The 22542-nt window shown below is 37.1% G+C and overlaps 1 protein-coding gene across 3 annotated transcripts in view; it reads right to left on the bottom strand.

The window, feature by feature from the left end:
* Positions 1-5029: 5029 nt before the first annotated feature.
* Positions 5030-22542, bottom strand: part of Gabrb1 (gamma-aminobutyric acid type A receptor subunit beta1) — a 377956-nt gene continuing 360443 nt past the window's right edge. For 2 of the 3 annotated variants that reach the window (XM_078021256.1, XM_005319970.5), the window contains one exon: positions 14853-16762. In XM_078021256.1, coding sequence (XP_077877382.1) covers positions 16418-16762 — 345 coding nt within the window. In that variant the 3' untranslated portion in view covers positions 14853-16417. Of the gene's footprint in view, positions 14039-14852; positions 16763-22542 lie in introns of those variants that run through there. The other variant, XR_002483390.3, reaches the window with a different exon arrangement.

Below are 22542 nucleotides of genomic sequence, written 5' to 3'. Positions count from 1 at the left end.
GAACAACTGTATATATTAGTCAAGGTGCCATAGAATTAACATTGTGCAATATTTGATATATATTATATGTGTATACTCATATACACATATAGTATATATTATATACATTTGTATATTTTTAATATTTATTTTTTAGTTATAGGTGGAACACAATATCTTTATTTTTATGTGGTGCTGAGGATCGAACCCAGTGCCCCACGCATGCCAGGCAAGCTCTCTACCTCTGAGTCACAACCCCAGCCCCTATATATATTTTATTTATGTATTATTAGAACTTTATATATAATACAATTTTATTTTTGCTGAATTAGTTAAAATTATAGAAATCATCACAATTTACCAAGGTATTTTAGCATGCATTTCTTAAGAACAAAATTTTCACAATGTAATCACAATGCTACATTACTTCTTGGGGGTAAATACTTTAGAGTGAAATGCCTGGGTCATATGGTAGGTTTATATTTACCTTTTCAAGATACTGCCAAACTGTTTCTTGAAGTGATTTTACCATTTTATAGTGTGTGAGAGTTCCCATTCCGTCTTGCTACCACTTTATTATGAAGTGAGTGCCTAAGAAATGTGGACAGTAAATTATAAGATTGTGTAAGTATATTAATTCTTTATTTTTGTCTGTATTAGAGAAGATGGGAAGATAGAATCAAATGTTTATTTGTCCTGTAACTATATCCTGATGACATTAGATCTTAAAATTGAGGTTAAAAAATAGAGCTGAATATGTAGCATTTTATTTTATCTCTGGAGTTAATTAAAGAAAAGCATCCTAAAAATATTTAAAACCCATTTAAAGAGAACAGGTTTAAACTTAACTCGAAACTAAGCTAAACATCCAGAGAATAATGTTCTTAGGGGGTACAGATTATGTGCTGCTGGGCTGTACCCTTCAGGCTGAGTCTCAGTTCCAGTCTGTTTAGCAAAAGCAGCCAACTTGTGGTAGCCTGCCTTGCAAATGCAAATATATTAACAACAATGCTGTACATACTCAGTGAATGGAATAGGTAAGGTTGTATTTGTTTAACATTTGTGTTATAATAAAGCTAAAGTTTCTGTTAGGAATACTGGTTTCTTTGAAAAGGGGTTAACTTTTTAGCTAACACCCTTGTGGAGAAGGTGATATATGACAGAAACATTCATAGGTTTAATGCACTTCTAAGATTGACATCTATAGCCCCTTGTTTTTTTCTTTAGTATGTGTGATAAATGGATGATTTTCCTCTGAAGGAAATTCTGAGCTTAGATAAGGAATTGTTGCCTTTTGTTTACATGCTACTAGTAAATCCTGACATGAACTTGTCATTCTTGGAGATGTCTTTGTTTTGGGGTCTTATTTATTTATTAATACTGGAGTCAGTTGAGAAAGTGGAAAAGTTCTGAGTCACATGGGCTTCTTTCAGATAAAAAGATTATATGCCGGTGCATGTTGATACAAAGCAGTTCATCTTTTGAACATTTTTATAATTTGTCTTTAAAAATGCTTTCATTTCAAAGATCAAATATTTCTATATTAGAAAAGTTTTTTCAGTATATTTTAATAATATCTTTTGGGTTATTTCTGTTTTATGATAATTATACAATGTCTTTTTGAAAGTACATTTTTTTTCAGTGCTATGAGTTTTTCTTTAATACTACATATTAAAACTAAACATGTTAAAGCGGTCTAACCAAATGCAACTGGAAGATTATGTTTGGCTCCACATTTGGGTGGGGGAAATGCTGTAAAAAAGGCCTTTATTTACTACAGGGATTAAACCCTGTGGTGCTTAAGCAGTGACTGATCCACATCCCCAGTCCTTTATATTTTTTATTTTGAGACAGGGCCTCACTAAGTTGCTGAGGCTCCTGCCTTACCCTCCTGAGTCACTAGGATTATAGGTGTGCAGCACTGTGCCTGGATGAAAAAGGCATTTTTTGAGGCAATTGAAAATGTGAATAGGGACTTGGCATTAATGATACCAAAAAATTACTATTTTTTTGTTAGCTATGAATATCATAATGGTTAGATTTTTATGCCCATAATTTATAGAAATGTGTATAAGTGAAATGAAAATTATTTAAGATTTGATGTAAATTGCTTTAGGAAAAAAAAAAAAGAACTGGTTATATAACCCTAATGTGACTTTGATAGTTGTAGACACTTGATAGTCATATAATATGGGTGGTGGATATGTTTGAAATTTTTCAGACTCAAAAATTAAAGGAAATAAAGCAGTGTCCTCAGAAGTGAAATTACTTGGTTACTTGTGGCAGCACAGATACATGGACTGCACAAATACAGGAAATCTCCCAGTTGTCCAGAGAACCCTCGTGCACACCAGCAGATGACCAAGTCTTTTACCTAGTTCTGTCTGGCCATTCCATAATTGCTGTGAATGTGGATGCACTGGTTTGCCCTTAACTCTTAGCTAGTCTTTTGCCATCTAAATGGTAATTTTCTCTGAGGCTGAGAAGCTTTGTTTGATATCATTGCCCTTCCCTTCTCACAATGCCCTGGCATGATTACTTTTAACTTCTTGTTGAATTAATAAAGACTTTGTTTTCTTTTTTTTAGGAAGATGTTAGATGTTAAACACCTGTCTTAGTTAAGTTTCTTACTCAAATAGCTAATGCTAAACATGTTTTAAATATATACATATATATATATATTTTTTTTTTTCTGTTTGTTTTTCTACTGTAAATAAAATCAAATGTCCATTTACTTCTCCCATTATATAACATAGTCTTCTGGATTTAGTTGCCAGTATTGAATGCGTCAAAAAGTAGCCCTGCAGGCAGGGGTCCAGCTGATGAAGTGGTGGTTCCCAGTTATTTTGTAGATGGATGCTAATGTTGTTCCTTGCTAGAATTTAGACTTCTATTGGAAAGCTATTCTACTAACTATACTTAATGGATAAATGAACTTCACACCTTTAGTCTGCTCATTGCTTTATTGTGAACACATTGTTTCTGAGGGGAGAGAATGAGTTTCAAGTTAGAGGTCTTCAAATGATGAAAGACTGACCAATAGGCCAACTCCAATATTCGTATTTACACTGGAGATTTTAAAAGAATTTGACACAATGCACCTCACAAATGGGTGCTGTTAAATTAGTTTTAAATATCATGTTTGAAAATAAGACTTTATTTCTTCATTTTTTTCCTGATATGTAAATATTCCATTTGTCCAAATGTTTGTAAGGCATGTTTATATGAATATTTTTTAAAAACTCAAAGTGATACAGAAACAAGCTCCTGGAAAAGTGCTGGTCCCTCTTTTTCCTTGATTGTTGGATAATCCTGCAAAGAATTCCTTCCAACTGAAGGAATTTACTTTGTATTAAATTTTACAATAAAAGCTCAGCTCTGAATTGATAAATTCAGAATGCTAAACATTTTTAAGAATTATAAAATGATATACCTGAAATCTTGCATGTTTAAAACAGTACAAAGTAAGCTTTTTATATATAGGCATTTTTCATTAAAAATTTTTTATTTGTGGTTTTGAAATAAACAAGCTGACATAAATTGTACATATTTACAGTAATAAGCTACATTTCAGAAGCTGCACAATTACTTTTACAAGTACAGCTGATGTTTTTTGACACCAGCCTTTCATAAGTGTTTTCTCTTTCATTTGCTGCAACAATTAAAACCTTGTACCAAAGCAAACAGCAACTTATTTTATAGCAAAGCCACATTAATAACAAAAATATTTAGTGAATTGTGGTCAGTCCTGTGACTGTTAGGGTTATCTGTGAGTCCTGAAATCGAGAGCACAAGCATTTCTTGTGTCCATACCTGATTGCATGTAAATTGATTTTGCATTTACAAGAGTACACACTTACTCAATGAATGACTAATTGTAGAAAAAAGGCCATGAAGGGAAAAAGGGTCAGGATCAGAGGCCACTGAACAATTTGTTATTCACTAATTCACAGCCTAAGGGAAATCTGTCTTCTTTCATGTGTATAAATCACAGTCTACAGGCTTCATGGATTTTCTCCACAGATTTTGAGATAATGAAAGCATAACATTACATACTTTAAGCACATAAAAAGGAATTAATGAAACAATAATTTAATCAAGTCCCTAACAGAAAGGATGCAGAAAAGTACACGCTGTATGAAAGGTTGATTTCAAATGTAAAAAGCAACTACAGAAAAGTCACAAATATCATTAGACAGAATGGCAATTTCAATCAGAAAATGCAGCATATATTGATACAAAATAGAAAACTTGAATTATAAAAGTAAGGAGTCCACCATTTTCTTTCTTGGCATTTGTTAAACCTGTCTCTCTTCATTAAAAAATTTCTACAGGTTTCCAGAAATACTTATTCTTACCATTTAGCTTCTTTAGTGGTCTGGTAGGTGTACAAAAGTATTATCTGCTCATGTAAGAAAGAAAATGCTTATGTGAAGAGAAATATTCAAATATTATTTATGTTTCTTTTCAATGAAAGAGATTCTGCCTTCTGAAAAATAAAGAGAGAAAGGAATTCCTTTATTTACAAGAATTTTGCAATACCAATCAGATTATGGATTAGCTAAATCACATTTGGTAGGAGGGTAGATAGCAAAATTGATTAGTGGAGACTTAAAAACACAAGGAATAAAACACGTAACAATATCCTCTGACATATTTGGCGAGTTTAGCATAACGGATTTTGAGAGGCAACAGAAGGTACGCATTTCTTTTGTAAGTAGCACCTGCTTTTGAAAGCCCCAGCTATTTAGTACAGGTTGCTATGAGTTAAAATAGCAGAAGATTGGTTTGGCAAGATTGGCTAATTTGGGGATTCAATCAAGTATCAGGTGAAATGATAGCCAAAGAGGTGTTCCATTGCTGGCAGGATAGTCATTTCCTATTCTGTAGCCTAAGGAGCCCTGCTTCCCCAAACCTCCTGAATCACTGTGTCAAGGTCTTTGCCTCAGGTTCAGTCCCCTCCCAGAAAGAAAAGAGGAGCAAAATAATTATTCAGAGATGATAGATAGCCAGGAGAATTTTTCAAGGAAGCCATCCTTAACCCAGATGCTTTTCTTTCAAAAACAGTTTTATTTGTATTTTAACAATATGAAACTTTCCAGATTTTATTTCCATTAGCCTTTTAAATGACACACTAACATTATTTCACATTAGCTATTAGGCTTCCATTACAATGGCACAAAACGCTGCCTGGTGGTCAAAAAATAAAAAGCTTATTTAAAAATGTCAAAGAATTTTTGGTTATTGTAAACATTTGTATCAGTGGGGATTGATTTCCAAAAACCTCATGCAATCTTGACCTTGTAGTAATTCCACAGAGTAGTTTTTATCAAGAGGGTTATTGGCCCTCTTTAAAGTATGGAGGTGAGTAACGTGCTCAATAAATATATGTGTATAGAATCATATGCATTCCCTTTGTAGAAAAGTAGTGGTATTCTGAGTATGAAAGGTCACTTGGATATATAGTTCTTTTTTTTCATGGCACTATAGTGAGTGAGAATAATCTAGGGGCTTCCCTAAAAATATGTGGAGAATCAATGCAAAATATAATATACTTCAAGCTTTATCCAGTGAGTATTTTTAAAACATGTAGGAAACACATCATTAATGAGTCGATTAAAAAAAGAAAAAGCAGATACACTGTAATTCAATGTATTGGGGAAATACATGTAGAAAAATATGTTATTTAGTAAAACTGGGGCAGCTGGTTGCCACTCTGAGGTAAGGCTTGCAAATTATATATTTCTTCTGTGCAAATAAGTAAATACTTAGTAGGAGACAGGAATGTTAATAATTTAAAGAGCCTTCTAAAAAGGCATTTTGCTGTACATATTTAGCCTTGAGAAGCAGTGACAAATGTCAAAAAAAAAAAAAAACCCTCTCTCTTAGATCTAAACCTTCTACTAATATCTTGGCAGAAATAGAATTTGGTATGCAGTGTCTTCTAGGAGTATTCTCTTAGAATTCACATCGGAATGTTCCATTCCCAACTTCAAGAATAAACACCCACAGAAGCTAGATTTAAAAGGCTTTTAATAAGTTGAACATGGATAAACAAAGCAAGCGGGGGTGGGGAAAGAAACCTAAAGAATTTTTTTCTTTCTCCAAAAGGAAAAAGCAGTAATAATAAGGATGGAAAATTCAATTCTAACAGAATTGGTAGAATCTAGAATGGCAGTATTATGAGGATTCAGCCTATTTAATTATAAAAAGTGGAAAAAAATCTTGGTGACCACTCTGCATGACACCAACTGTGTTCACCTGTGATGACTACAATTGATTTGAAGTTTGTAGGTTTCAGTTCTATGGGACTGAAAGAACTTTGGGGAGAGTTATCCCCACAGGTATTATATGTAATTTCAAAATATTGCTTGTTATGGAAATGCATTTCTCTTGCTATATTTACCATTGTAGGCCATTTAATCAGCATTTGTAGACTCTGCAATGGACAGGTCAATAGATGTTTTGGACAGTACAAAGAATTAGAAAATGGGGAGTGTACTCTGAAGGACCTTATACTTTATTTACGGTGGCAGAATATTTCTGTACAAAACTGCTGGAAATACACTGATGAAATACTTATTTTACTGGGCAGAGTACAAGAATTGAGGGAGTGTTAGCAGGAGAGGGGATGGAATGAGGAGGGGTGCTCACATATGGATTTTTGGGTAGTGTTGTCCTGATTATAAACCACCACGGGAGTGGATATAGGAAGAATAATATCTGAGGGATGGAAATAAGATGTAAATCTTAAATCACGGCAATGAGAAGAGTTTGGAATGATGTGTGGCTTTGGAGTGGAAGGTAGGGAATGCCTGAGAATTCATTTGCTTGAATGTGAGTAAGGAGACCAATGAAAAGTAAGATGAGCATGAGTGGTGGGGAGGACTGGTCAGAAGTAATAAATGATTCACAGGGAGCTAAGACCTATTTTCTTCAATTTGTTAATATGAATTTATTAATGTTTTCCACATCCTTCATATTGCTGAGGTCCCTTAACACAAGTGGCCATGTAATTTATTATTCAAGTGGACGTTTTGAGAGTGACACTGGGACTATCTGACGCTTATGCTTATATGGTTCCTTAATTTAAAAGCATTGAGGAATACATCAGACTATTCTGTTGTTGTGCAAGCTTTCTTCCTATGCTTTCTCTTAGACAATACTAAAATACTTTTTTATATGGGTTGGGGCTGTGATAGTGGAGAAGAAGGAGGACAAGAAGTGGACACAATGGCTACTGGGCATGGTTTTTAGCTATTAGAAGTGGCAACTGTCCTCTTTCCTCTTCTTTGCCACTCATCTTTGAACTACCCAAAGCATAGATAAAGGTAAAAAGGATTAAATCTAAGCAGTAGATTTAAGTGGAGTGGAAGAACTTTGCTTTTAGAGCCAAGAAAGCTGAGAGTGAATACTAACTTCACCAGTGACTAGCTCTCAGATCTTGGCTACATCATTCAACCTATTTGAACCTCTGTTTTTTTTATGGTATTGGGGATTGAACTCAGGGCCTTGTACATGCAACTAAGCTATATCCCCATCCCTAGGCCTCTATTTTTTATATTGGTATTGTCATCATAACTTTACAGGATTGTAGTGAAGACTAAATCATTCAATGGGGTATAGAGGCAAGTTTTTGACATCCTAGACTAATGAATGACAGTCACTATTGGATGTCTACCCAGAAGCTATTCTTTCTTTTTGTCCATGTTTTTTTCAGGCATTGGGCAGCTCTAGGGTCAATGTTGTAAGCCAGTCACAGCATTCACATTCCATTCCTCTTCTCAGTGACTGGTATAGTAAAGGATGTATAATTCAAACATGGCCAAGGGGACAAATGGGATGACTGTTTGGGGCATGTTGAATGGGGAAAGATTTCCTTCCTCTTAAAAAAAGTTCCAACACCAAACTTACCAAGTTTCTGCCTCTCAATATGAGTCTGTAAGGAGGGGTATGCATAGTCATTTTGTAACCAAAACAGGTGATGATAATACGAAGAAGAAGGAAGGATGGTTATGGAAGGGATGTGAGTCCTTGATGACATGATCATTGTCTTACTGAAACAACCAACTCAGAAACAATCCTACTTCAATCCATGTTTGACTTATTGTTATACAAGATAACAGTTTGACTGTAAAATTTCCTCTTAGGTTTATCTTTTGGACTCATACCTGAATGAATCCTAATTAATTTATCTACAACTTAAATATATAAATATATATATATATATATATATATAAATATTATGTATATATTTTATAAACCTACCTGGAGATCTGGATATATATATATATATATATATATATATATATACATATGTATGTATACATATATATTTTTTCCATTTATCTCCAAGTAAGTATTAACCTCATCTTGGTCAGAATTTAGGCTAGTGCTTTCTCTGTCTTCAAAATCATACCATTAAATGTGAAGCCATCTCTAGGTAAAATGGATGCGAAGCAGATTTACTACTTAAAGAGGACTAGTGAGCGCACCTCTGCATGGGGGAGGTTTAAACAATAGTCTTTGTAGGTTGAGGTTGAAGGGCAGAATGTTAAGCCAATTGTGCTGAAGAAAGAAAAAGCTCACCACATTCTTAAATGGGTCTACAGTGGAAAGGCAGAATTTCTAGGCACTATCCTAACTATTTTGTAGGGTAAGGAGACTCTTAGAAGAATCCTGAAAGTTTTGGATTTGGTCTTTACAGAAGGAGAAAAAAATAGGAACATCTTTTCAAAAATCAAGTTGGGGATCATATTCAGAGACTTGAAATGGAAATGATGCTTGAAGAATATGAAGAGCCAGAGATGCTAAACCACAGACTACACACTTATCATGGCTGTACCTAGAGTATTTCACAGGCTTAACTGGTGAAGTGGGGGCAAGAGGGGTTGGAGCCATGGGGAAGGAGAGGTTCTAATTAGATGGGCCTCTGCTTCTTGTCTGACAGCACAACTAAACCTGCCACTCCACTTTTAGGACACAGTGAGGGTCCCAAATTAAGAAGGGCATGGCAGCATCCTTTACTATACCAGTCACCTCATGTTACTACACATCCACTGGAAGGACTTAGATACCGCCTAGAAATTGACTTTTCCATCCATGAGGAGTTTCATGGCTTTTTCTTGACTGAATTACAGAGGATGGCCTAAGGACACCTACATATTCCAGAAATCTAAAATTAGTGACAAGATAACATTGCTATACACCACTATCTAAGACTCTCTTAAAGATGCTATTAAAGGAAAATATTATGACATAGAACCTTATAAAAATAGCAAGGTATTTGTTTTTTTTTACCACTTGACTGCATAATTGTGTATTTGAGATATTTTTAAAAGGAATATAAACAAGTATTGAATTCAGTTCACTTGATAGCAGATGGCTTACTCTCACAAGCTACAAGGATTTTTACTAAATTTATGAGGCTATGTTAGCAGAGGCCATTGTGCTTTTGCATATTATTTTGAGCTTCCCATACAAATGAACATCTCTAAAAGTACCTTTCTGGAAGAGAAGGTGGAAGTCATTGGTGGTATATCCAGAGTCACTTACTAAGGTGGTGGCAGAGACAACACAAAGGCCATGTCCCAGTTCTAATTCTAAGGTGTCTTCCATTCACTGATTCCATCTACACATCCACTGGAAGGTGTCTTCCATTTCCCTGCTCTTGCCATGTAGCTCATCTATTGTTAAACTTTCAAGGTTTGACTGTATACTGATTTTAGATATTTAGAAAATTAGTTCTCTAACTCTATAGAAATGCTGTCTAGAGGAAACAGGAGTTCTACATAACTTTATGGTGTTAATTTAGACAGTTTGTACAATGACCTGCCCATTTACAAATTAATATTTAACACTGGCTAGAAGAATGAGGGGGAATGGGTAAAAGGGACATATAAAAGGAGAAATCTGGAACAGGAATTAGGTACAGGAAGGATGAAGTGGGTTTTAAGTTCTTAAAGGACAGTCTGTAAGCAGTGTTGTGTTACTTGAACCATAAAACCTTCTGGGAGATTTAATAATACAGTTTCAACTTTTTGGTACAATTAAGACTGAAAGGGGGCATTAGTAGATAAGCTCAATGAAGAATTAATACAGCATGAGTTCCTCATGTTACTGCATATGTAATGTGAGAAGATGGCTTTACCTTCAAATTCTGGGATAGAAAATGTAAAGTTCCCTAGATTTGAGCTAATGATTTGTGTTTCCATTGTATTCTGAATAAGCTAGGAGAGAGAAGGCTTATGTAAGTAAGTACATGTACTCTTTACATAAGGAACAGAAAATAAAAATAACCCACGACAGTTGCTTTGATTACAATTTGCTCCAAAGGTCTTTTAAAGGTAATGAGTAGGAATTATTAATTTTTTTTGTGTGTGGGAAATTAAATTGAAGATAAATCCAAAGAAATTGAAGTAAATTAAATTGAAGTAAATCCAAAGAAATTAAAGCTTTTAGCTATTTATGGACAAGATAGCTTATGAGGTTTGGAAATGAGAAAAAGGAATAAATTTCATTGGATTAACATGAGGCAGGATGGTATACAGTGTAGGAAGAAATGAATATAGAAGAGGTATGTATTTTACACAAGCCAAAATTGCAAAACTCACATACACATCACATTTTAATAATTCACACTTAAATATATTGGGAAACGTCTCATCTTCCTTGTTTCTTTTCAAAGGGAAACTGAGAAAGAAGCAAGAGCCAGGCAGTGAGACTGATTGCCCTTCTTCATCCTTTGGCTTTTGAATGGGATTGTTTTAAGATAATCTGTGACCCTGTATACCTAAGGCAAATGAAATCATGCTACTTATTATTATTTCTTTTTTCATCTATTTCTATTGATTTATTGTTTGATTGTCTGCAAGACAGAATGTGCAGGTAGAATTGGTTAGGAGAATGTTTTTCTTACCCAACTGGTTCAGAAATACACCTAATTTTCTCACATTAAATTCTTACTGAAGCCTTTTTGATGAGTCCAGGATATGCAAGGGCTCTAGGGGCCAATCAGAAATTATTCTGAGTCCTTTGATATACCAATGACTTTTTAATTAGGCAAAAGAACAACAACAACAACATCAACAACAACAAAAACCCTAACCAACTGTTAGATCTCTTCAATTCAACTAGGAAATTCTTCCTATGGAAGAAGTAAAAATAAACACAAAACTCTTCACTCTTATCCTTCTAGAAACTCAGGATTTTTTGGTTTGCAATTCTTTTATTAACTTTCTTTTCTTTCAAGTGCTTGCTTGTGTAACCACAGCCTCCAACAATGACGTTTTCTATCACTTTAGTTGATTTCATATCTAAAAAAAGCTAGGTTAAAGTAAAAGCACAATGTATTCTTAACCTACAAAGTGACCTGATGAGTCATTTTTCTTTTTCCACTAGTAGTGAACTCTAGTGGGCACATTTTGGAACCAAAATGGCTCACAGTGATGGCTCCCCGTGTATGCTGTCCTAGCATTTTGAGTACTGACCCAAAGTCCAACTTTGCGAATTTCTTAACTCCAAGAAAGATGCTGTTCCCTCTAACACATTGCTAGGAAACCAATTTCTATCCCTGATTACTTGTAGAATTTCTGTACATGCCATCACCTCTCTCTGGAATTGCCAGTTTGCATGGAAACACATCTTATAGCACAATATTCCATCATTCTAAAGACTTTTTCAAGAATACAAATACTTGGGGGAAATATATTTGAGAACATTTAATTACCAGACCTTCTTTTAAGCTTAATTAGCACATATTACTCATATCCCTATCCCCAGCTGAAAATTCTTGTTTCAGTTCCCAGTTTATAACAATATTTCTCTTTACTTTTAAATAATAATGACATGGTTACTACTGGATCTTTTGGAAATGAATCAACTATCGTTTCCTATACTTTTGGACATTTGCTTGTTTACCCTGATCACATTATCCCTTTTATTCACTGTTATTTTTTTATTTTTTTATTTTTTGGAGAAGTTCTGGGAAACATGGCAGAAGAGAAGTTAGAGGCTAAAGCTATTGGCACAAATGAAGCTTTGGATCACCTGTGGATTTGGAGCATTCCTGACCCTGCTCAATGGCATGGATAATTCCATATCTGGAGATATGAATACTCACAAATGACTGAAACAACATGTCCATCTACTTTTCATGACATGGTTTAAGGAGCAGTTTGCTCCCATCCCCGTTTCTGCTGGTGTGCTGTTCTTGGGCCCCACAGGCTTGCAGCCTTCTCATGGCTGTTGACACTTTTGGTGGGATAGGGGCATGAGGCAGTGATCACAGACACCTGGCTCTGGCTTACAGCAGGGTTACACAACTGCACACACGAAACAGCAGAGAAAGAGCAAGAAGAGCTGAAAAAGATTCTGGTTTGGGTCCAAATCACTAGTCATTTTGCTTCATGAATAAAAGCAAATGCTTTATAAGCTTACATTATTTACAATGCTCAGAGTTTTCAAATATCCACCCAAAGTAGAGGACCACCACGCCACAGGGAACAGTTCAATGAACTATGTACAGAATTTACAAGGAAGTTTACATAATAGTCTACATTCCCTTAACATATTTACCTTCATGTTTTCTGCTTGCTTTCAGGAAACAGATATCTTTACTGATTTTCTGTTCTCTTCCTCCAGTAACTGCTGATTGAACTAACATAAGCAAATGCTTGCACATTCCTTTTTTCTCCCTCTTGGGACATATGATTATACTTCATTTAGGAAAAAAAAATCTTGGCACACCACCCTTTGGTAAGGTTCTCTTCAGAACTGTCCATATAAGAAATCTTGGAGATCATTTCCTTCTAGAAGCATTATGTGTGTGTCTTTTTTGTTTAACTTGGCAAATTGCAATTGAGTTCTTTCCTAAATGCATATTTATAAAATAGTCATTGATTTGAGAAAGATAGAATTTCATCATTACTTTTATGTATTGTACATAATATTTTTAAAGGAAAGCCTCTCTCTGGACCCTTAAACCAAAGTTTATTCTCTGCACCACATTTTTTTTTCTTTGCATTTTCAAGATCCTTCGTGGACTTTAATGTACAAAAAAGATGGTAGGTACAAAAACAGATCATTCAGTCAGCAGAAGTATCAACTGGGCTGCTCTTACTGTTTGGCAATGAAGAGGACAGAGGCAATAATCCTGGATAATTCTTTACTTGGGTCTCTGCCTCACAAAGCTAGTAAGCGTAACACATATGTCACCCCTAATATTTTAGGTCAAGGACATGAATAGAAGGAAAAAGTGGATATTCATCATTGTCACATGAAAGGTAGAATTTCTGCTGCGTCTACATAGGTTAAGTCGATGACACAGTTTATGCCACAGTTGATGAACCGTGCAACATGGGATTCCCTGGACCTGACAGTGGCAGGCATAAGAGAATGAGTGTGCAGTTTTCAATCTCTTCTGCCACTTAAGTAATGCAGGGGATTATGGCTATTTTCATGGCAAAAATAAAACAACCCAATAATAATTAAACCTAACCCTTGTATAATCTAATAAGCTGAATCTTTCAAGAATGCGGGCCACTGTCAGGGCACTTAAAAATGTTTCACAACTATTGATGTCTTATGTACATCATTTTGGACAAGACAAAGGGAGAAAGTAGATATTTTTTCCCATGCACTGGTCAGTCTAGAAAGGGAGGATTTAGCCAGGAGGGGAGGCAAGGAGGAAAGGATTTGTCTGAGAAATGTTCAGAAGAAAGAAGTGTGGTCAGAGTTCATTAACCAGAAACATGGCAGATTCTCCATTCTTTTGGCTACCATTGCCTCTAAAATTAGAGCCATTTGATAGGATTTGCATAATGGTAGCTGTGAACCCTCTAGTGTCCAGATGGTGACACCATTTTGTGCCCAGTGGGTAGATCCAAGCTTGATAATTTTACATTTTACAAAGGTTAAGTTTTTTAAGAGTTCAAAATATTTTTTTTTCTCAGAAGATATCTAAAACTATAGCAAAAACCAACACTTTAGACTTTAAAAGACAAGATAAAAATAATAATTGAAATATAAATTACCTCAGTCATTTTCCAAGAAGAATGATCTAAGTAGATAAATAAAGAGAAATTGTTTTGTTAAGAAACATAGATTACAGACACTTCCTTTCTCATTTAGCATTTTACCCTTAAAAGCTTTTTAAGGGCTTTGACATCAGAATGATTCATTTCTGTTAGACATCGGCCAAAAATTTCCCTTCCTATGTTTAAAATAAACGGCTTCACAGTGGTTACTGGGTGGTCATTGGGAATACTAACCTTACATCCACCAACATGGCCACATTGCACCCAATTTGGACATTTTACAATGGCAAAGCATCTCATCCTGCCAAGGGACTGAATAAAATTTCAAAATAGATGACTTGTGTCCACAAGTTGGGGATACCTTGATCAGGGAAGTATGTTCAAATAACTGAAAATCAAAATAAAAATTTGGTCCCCATAATCGTACTAACTCCTCATAAAACCATTGAGATCATTTTTCCAGTTAAAGTGGAGTTTTAATATTCTTACTAATGTATATTATCTTCAACCATACCCATTTATTATTTGAGGGCTCCCCCTTTTTTTCCTAAAATAATATCTTATAACTCCCCTTGGGCTCATCAGTAGGAATTCAGCCTCATCTTTCCAATTATGACTATAATTTCCAGAAGCTCATGCTAGTCTACCCATAGATTTTCCTCACAGCTTCAGGGAGAAAAGCTAGATTATCAAATGAGGCAATCATCCCTATTATTACTTAAACCCTGATTTCATATCTATGGATCAGGTGCCAAAATCACTTCTATTACTGGTTAGTCAATTTAAGTTCTCACTCAACCTTGAAAGTGAACATAGAGAATTTTTAGATACTCACACTTAAAAAAAAAAAAAGGGAGGTTTTAATGAAATCAAATGGGAAGTATCTTAACTATAGCGTGTTGGATGTGTTTATAATTGTGTGGCATTACTGAAAGTCATGAGAACCATGATCCAGGGTAATCCATGAGCAGAGATAAGGCAGAGCAGGGATGACAGTGATTGACAAGTGTAGACAGGGTTGACACTTTAGGGGCTGGTGCAAGTGTTTGAAGGCCCAGTGCTTTTGTTGTTGTTGTTTTTATCTGTGGATTTGTTACTTTAAGGATTTTCTTAAAATGGAAGTCTGGCTTTGGAAGCAAATGACACCAATGTGGATAAGTGTGCGTTTCCTGTATCATTCATTCCACAGCCTGGAATGCAGAGCTCAGAGAGAGCCGGAAAGTACCTGCTAAGGCCTGTGTGACTAGCCTGTCACCATTAGATACAGCTCTCTGGAAGGCTAAGAAATATATACTATTTGATTTAAGATTTGGCAGTTCAGAGAACTGCCCAGGCACCCTTTACACAGCACATAAATCTTGCCTTCCTCATGGAAAGGACAATATTTTTTCTCAAGTGAAAATTTCTCCCCATTCCTCTCTTCAAAGCCCTCACCACGTATCCTTTCTCTTATTCTCCCCGAAGAAGGAACTATGGAAATGTGATGGCAAGGTTTCATGGCACAGTTTCAAAGGATTTCAGGCTCATGAAGTGCATTCAGGGCTGCTCATTGGACATGTCAGTAAGAAATCTAGTCATTGCTCCCCAAACTCTTCATTCCTAAGGAGAGAAAAATGTTCTCAATGGCTATCAGTTTTAGCAGGCTGGATTCTAATGTTCATTGAAGAATTTGCCAGGAAATCTGACAAAGAAGACTTTCTAAGGATACCCAGCCTAATGGTGAGGTGAAGATGGAAGGTTGAGTTGGCACCACCTTGACCGACACTTTTCAGTCCCTCCCTCCTGTTCCACAGAGCTCAGGAGCCCTTTTACAAGGGACTTAGGGGGGTACTTAAGAGTCCAGGGGAACCTTCCTCTCTTTTCTAGACTCCTCCCTTGTCTCCCTCTCCGTCTTCCTGGAAATCTGTAACTTGTCAATGGCTTTGTTATTTTTCTTCTGAGATCCTGGAAATTGTTGTATTGGTTTATTTATTTATATTTTCTTTCTTTCTTATTTTTATTTATTTATTTATTTTTTTGGCAGCATGAGAATGTTACAGTTTACCAGGAAGCAGTGCAGGTGAACAGCAAGGCTCTTTTATATATATATAAATTCAGGGCAACTAGGAAAGACTGCTAAAGATCTTCCTAACTCCTCTCTTGTGTGGTTTGTTTGTAAACATGGCAATTAATAGAGCTCTTAAAGAGCTGATAACCTGGACCACAGTAGACTGGAAAAAAATACCTTTTTTTTTTTGGAAGTAAACATGGTGCAGTAATAAAATCGATATGCAAGACCTAAAACCCGTTGGATGGCTGAATCTCTTACCTCAAAAAACACAGCAGTATCGCTGTTGGGGACCTGTGGGGTTAAAAAACAAGAGAAGAGGAAAGTAGTCTAAATTGAACCATTAGGACAGATCTTAGTGTACATAGTAAAGCCAATAAACGACGTTAAAAAGGGAAAAGGTGATGGGGAAAAACATTCGGGACCACTTGTCTATGGAGTTCACGTCCGTCAAGTCGGGGATTTTGACTTTGAGCTGCGAGGCGCGCCGGCGGATGCGCCCCTTGCTGGGCACCCCGTGCCGGTCCAGGGCGCGCCCGTAGCCCTCGCGGCTGCTCAGCGGCTTGCGGTACTGGATGCTGGCGCTGCCGTAGGAGTACATGGTGGTGTTGGGGTCGCTCACGCCCGTGAGCACCTCTGAGCCGCTGGTCTCGTTCCTGATTTCCAGGGTGCTGAGGAGAATGTTCCCATGGGCGTCGACCTGAAGGCAGAAACGACAGGCTCAGACACAACTGCTGGATCATTCGCTTGTTGTCATGAACCTGTCACTGAGGACACCTATGAGGTTCATGAAGCATTCTTGAGAGCCATCTGACTCTGGGTGCCTCCTGGATGTGGAGATTATCTAATCATCCATCTATCTCTCATGTGTCTGTCTAGCCAGGCATCTAGCTGTCAATCTATCATCTATCTTTATTTATCGATCACCTATTTTGGTAGCTATCTTACCATTTATTTAGTCATCATATATCTCCACTCCCCAAACCATTTGTGTGCTTATTTGCATATTTAGCGTGCGCCTATCATTTTTTTCTAGTTGTAAAACATTTAAAGCTAGAAACAAAAAGTGAAAATCCAGACTGTACCTTCATAGTCAATCATTAATGTTTTGCTAGCCTTAATCTTTTCATGTTTATCCACGTGTTTTGCTATTGTCAGTTAATATATCCTGATCATCTTTCCATTTTATCAGATACTCTGTGACATCAATTATTAATAACTTACTTGGATAAACCATAATTTATTTATTGTTAGATGTTAAAATTGGTTTTACTTTTATAGTTTTATGAACAAACCTGGAAGGAACATCTTTTAAATTGTTGTGCATGTCTGTAATTATTTCCTCAGGCTAACTTGCCAGAAATGGGAATTAATGGGTTAAAGCATGTGTCTCCTTATACTTTAACTTAGTTCCTTTACCATTGTTTACTGTTGCTTCTTGCCATTTCAGCAATACCTATCCCAGCTTCCTTTTGCTATGCTTACACATATACTCTTGGAACTTCAGAATATGTGAACACATTTTGGACTACACATTACACATATAAGATATGTGGACACATTTTGGTCAAGCCAGTATATTTTGCAAATTGATTTACAAGGAGGTGCATGGCTCACTTATGCACGTGAATTTGAAGTACTTTCATGGGCAAGATAGGTAGCCTTGTTTAAAGCTAGTGTTAATAGCACTATGCCTGACTTATAATAAATGCTTTCAAAGTGAGATTAATTTTCAAAAAACACTTGTTGAAAACATGGATATCCGTAGGGAGGCAAAAAGAGCCTGGTAAAGAAGAGGGAAAGACACACAAGAGTGAAAAGGTGGTACAAGATGCTGGTATTCATGATGTAATTTGAGTGTCCACCATATACCTAGCCAACTGCTAGATGCTTCAAATGTATTATTTGTTTGTGCTTCATACCATCCTTTTTATGTTATTTTTTAAAAATAGGTCATTCCATCCCCATTTTATAGATAAGGGAACAGAGAACTAGAAAAGTTAACAAACTGGCTCAGGTTTACCCTGCTAGTAAGTGCCAGATCTGAATCTGATTCGGAGCTCATGTACTTTCTATTGAGGAAGGATTTCTTCAGAATCCTTGGCTTCTGTCACTTCCCACAGTTAATGACTCAGCTGATAACTTTAAGCCTTAAGTTGGTTGGAGAGAAATGGTGACTGGTTCAGGTCTGTATCTCTTTCCATTCTTGTTTGCATTTCACTCTAGTCTAATTGGACTACTCACTATGTCCTGACCCTGCTCATCTATTGACTTCTTATTTAGGGAGTTAGTATTTTTTGTTGTTATTAACTACTACTTATTAATCATACTGTGTAATTATATATCTTGGTTATTTCTCATAACTGCACTATGAAATATATTATATCATAGTTCAGCAGATAGGTAAACTTAGGCTCACAGAGGTTAAGTAAATTGCCTAGCAGTAAACAAATTAGCACTCAATTTGGGATAAAGTATAGTATTTTTTTTTGTACCAAGTATAGTTTTCTCTCTTCTTTACAGGTTAATCAAATCAAACTGTTTTATTCAGGATTCAATTTAAATCCTATTTTCTCTGTGTACTTTTATACGTTTCCTGAAAATAATCTCAACAACTTTCTCCAAACATATAATGGGTGCTTACCATTGTGCTAGATACATTGTTAGTAGTCAAACATACATGCAAAATAGCATCCTTACCATCAAAAATTTAGTTCTGACTTTAAAAGCAAAATTTACTCAGATACCAAGAAGCTTGAATGAGTAGAAGCAGATGAATATAAATAATTGGAACTAGAGAGTGGTGAGGATTATGGTGGGGTAAGTCTCTTAAGAAGACACCACAAGTCAAATCCAGCTGATAGCTGTGGACCTCAGTGCTGCGAGATGTTCTCCTTTGCTAGACTACTTGAACATCTAGATTTTTATTTGAAGTCTTTAGGGAAAGTTTGCTCAAAATTATAAAAATACTCTTCAGGCCAAACAAAACACATCTTTCAGATTTGGCATTCAAATAGCCAATTAGAGACCTCTGTTTTTTTCAATTTATTAATCCCTTAGCATATACCATGTGTAATAATATTTTTAGGTTTAGGTCCTCCTTTCCCATCCAGAGGTATAAAAGTGTTGGAGGATAGATAAGGAGGGCCTGAACTAGGGCAGTGCATTAGAAAGGAATGGAAGAACTACACTAAAAAGGGACCTTTAAAAAACAAAATAAAAATAGAATTAACCTGATTTATAGGAGAGAGACGTAAAGGTGATTCAGAAATTTTCAGTTTGTTGCTCTGAGAAGATTATATTGTCATTAGCAGAAATAGAGACTTTAGTGTGTGGAGCATCAAAGGGTTTTAAAAAAAAGTTTGCTGTTTTTGTTGAATTTGTGACATACTTGGGCATCTTGGAGGTGAGGGTGACCAGTAGTGTATATATGCGGTGATGCCTGGAATAATGTTAGAACTGAAACTATTTAAGAGGTGGGAAGTAGATATGGAATTAGTGAAAGAGACATTGGAAAACCAGAGAATGAGGAAAATAATAAAAGAATGGAAAGTAGCCAGAAGGAAAGAATGGACAGCAGTGTTCAGAGAGAACAGGAGGAAAATAACTTGTAGAAAATTCTCATGGATTATTGATGAGGCTATTTTTGAGTTTAGAATAAAGGCTGAAGCAAAACCTAGATGGCAAGGGGTGAAGGACTGAACTGGTGGCTAGGAGGTGCACACAGGCAGTTTGTATGGACTCCCCTTTACAAGTTTGTAGTTCAAAGCAAGAAATAAAACAGTTGCACATTTCAGAATAGGACGTGTTTTAGTCAACTTTTCTGCTGTGGTAACCAAATGACCTGACAAGAATAATTTTCAAAGAGGAAAAGTTTATTTGGCACAATTTCAGAGATCTTAGTCCAAAGATGGCCAATTCCATTGCTCTGAGCCAGAGGTGAGGCAGACCATCATGGCAGAACAGTGTGGCAGAGGAAAGCAGTTCAGGTCATTGCATCAGGAAGCAGAGAGAGACTCCTCTCATCATGGACAAAATTCCCCAAAGACATGCCCCAGAAACCCACCTCCTTCAGCCACACCCTACCTGCTTACAGTTTCCACCCAGTTAATCCCTATCAGTCAATTAATGCACTGATTAAGGCTCTCATAGCCCAATCATTTCACCATTAAACTTTCTTGCACTGACTCACACAAGAGCTTTTGGTGGACACTTCATATCTAAACCATAACAGGGTGTCAAATGAAACTTGAACTCAGTTGATAGGGGAAAAAAGGGTTGATAAAGGCATATTTGTGGGAGTGAATGAAACAGTCAAGTATATGGAAGTGTAGAGGGATGCTTTCGGAACTGGAAACGTGGTGATCCAGGAGGTACTACATTTCCAAGTGACGGGGACATCTGATGTGAAAGTGTGCTGATGTTTCCTTGAGGGCTGAGCCTGGGAGACAGTGAATGTCACTGGGGATGATAAGCTGGGTGCCGCCCATGGCCTGTCACGTGTGTTCAAACACACACACACCACACAGCTCAAGCCTGTGATAGAAAGATCATGTGTATGAAAGTAAATGTTTCTAAGGATGATAGGGGCTGAAGTTACAAGGATCAAAGTGTTGATTCGCTGAGGCAGGGAGAAGTACTCCAGAAGATGAAGAGCAGATCACATGGTTTTCCTAGGTGCTGTCGAGAAGTCAAGAAAAACATAGATCATTTTTTTAAAGAAATAAGCAAAATGTGTGTGCTTATTTCCATTCAAGAGAAGAGCAGGTTTTTAGCATGATTTATCTGCTACCTTGTTAGTTTATCCTGGTTTGCTTAAATGCCCACAAAGAGGAAGTTTCAGATGATAGGAGGAGACTCCCATATGCTGCTCTTTGGCTCTGGTTTTCCTTGAGGAGAGGGTGCAGGTCAGCACAGCCAGATCCATGGCCTGTGGAAGGCCACCTGCCAGCGTCTGTGAGGGGACTGGGACTAAGTGGGGATTATCAAGTGAATGCTTTCTCTGTAATTCCTGCAATAGGTATATGTTTTTCCATAAGAATAATAGTTTTCTATGGAAATATTTTCTTCCAAATGTCCAAGGAAGCATATTATCACACCATTACTATGATAAGTGGCTTGGTATCATGGCTCAAGGAAGTGATGAGGAGAAAATAGCCCCCAACCAGGAGGTAATGTGCAGTTCACCCTGGGTATGACTCAAAGCCACAACCAAGGCACTCTTAGAAAATGTCCGCTTGTAGTTTACAGTTTTATCCACCAAAATAGCAGCCATAGCCAAAGGGTTTTATCTGGCCACACGCACAGAGCCAATGTAAAGAGAGAGGCATACCTCGCCATCGTATTGGTAACATGGAATCTGACCAGTGTGCACTCCCTGCATGTACGACAAGGGCATGCAGAAACCCATGGGCCAGGAGAGATTTCAGATGACCTCAGTGGCTGACAGTCACTAGTCAGAGAAGTCCACATGTGGCCCAGGAATTGAATTAGCCAACACTTTGTGCATTCACACCTGGAATGAGTCACCCGGATACAGGCTTTGGGGTTTCATTGCTGGACATCACTCCAGAATCACTCCTTAAAGGGAGAACTTTTAACTATTTTATCAGCAAGCTTTTCAGTTGAGTACATTCTGGAATATCACAACAGTTTTAAATATATTTACATTAGATATTAATTTTGCCCAAGTTAAAGCACACTAGTGATTCAGGGAAATATTTTAGGCAATATAGTTTTAAGACCTATTCTTTGTTTCTTTTGTATTTTCATTGGATTATTTAACACCCACATTGTTGCCTGTCTGTGTCCACTACTTCTTGAGTGATGCCCTACAAGGCATCCTCTCTGTGTTCAATCTCCTAGAGCAGCTGCCACAAGCCAGAATGGGGCTCCTAAGGGGCCTCCTTGTAGTGCTGCGCTGGGTGGAGCTGCAGTACAGATTTAACCACATGATGGCCCACACCTGTGGGTGTGCATCTCTCCCAGTCTGCTGTGCAGCTCAGGTCTGGAGGACCAAGTCACCAAGAAGATAATGCATGCTCTTGCTTTTATGCCTAGGGAGTGGGGTCCTTTGGAACATGAAACTCAGAACAACTCTAAGACCCAGTTTGTTTCAGTACACATGTGAATTCAATCCTTCAAGTGGCAGAGCCATTTGTCCTGTCCTGGTGGGATTTGGGAAGGTAGGCTGTTGCAGGGAAATCCCTCCTCTACCAGAAGACAGAAGCCATCTTGGCTCAATCCTGGAAAGGAAGGCAGGGAGGTGACAGGAGAAAGCATGGGCTTGGGTATCTACAAGTTGAGGTTCTACTCTGGCCTCAGGAGGGGGGGGGGAGAGGGGGGGGCTGGGGGGGGGAGGGGGGGGCTGGGGGGGGGATGTGCAGCTCTGGCAAGGTCTCCTCATCTGAAGCATGGCTGTGGTGGTGTGCCCAGGCCTGGTGATCGCTGCTGATACTTGCTGGTTGGCTTGGCAGGAGC

Source organism: Ictidomys tridecemlineatus, chromosome 9, assembly GCF_052094955.1.
Source record: "Ictidomys tridecemlineatus isolate mIctTri1 chromosome 9, mIctTri1.hap1, whole genome shotgun sequence".
NCBI lineage: Eukaryota > Metazoa > Chordata > Mammalia > Rodentia > Sciuridae > Ictidomys > Ictidomys tridecemlineatus.
Note: the sequence above shows the minus strand (reverse complement) of the source record. Positions and strands in the feature narration are given on the sequence as shown.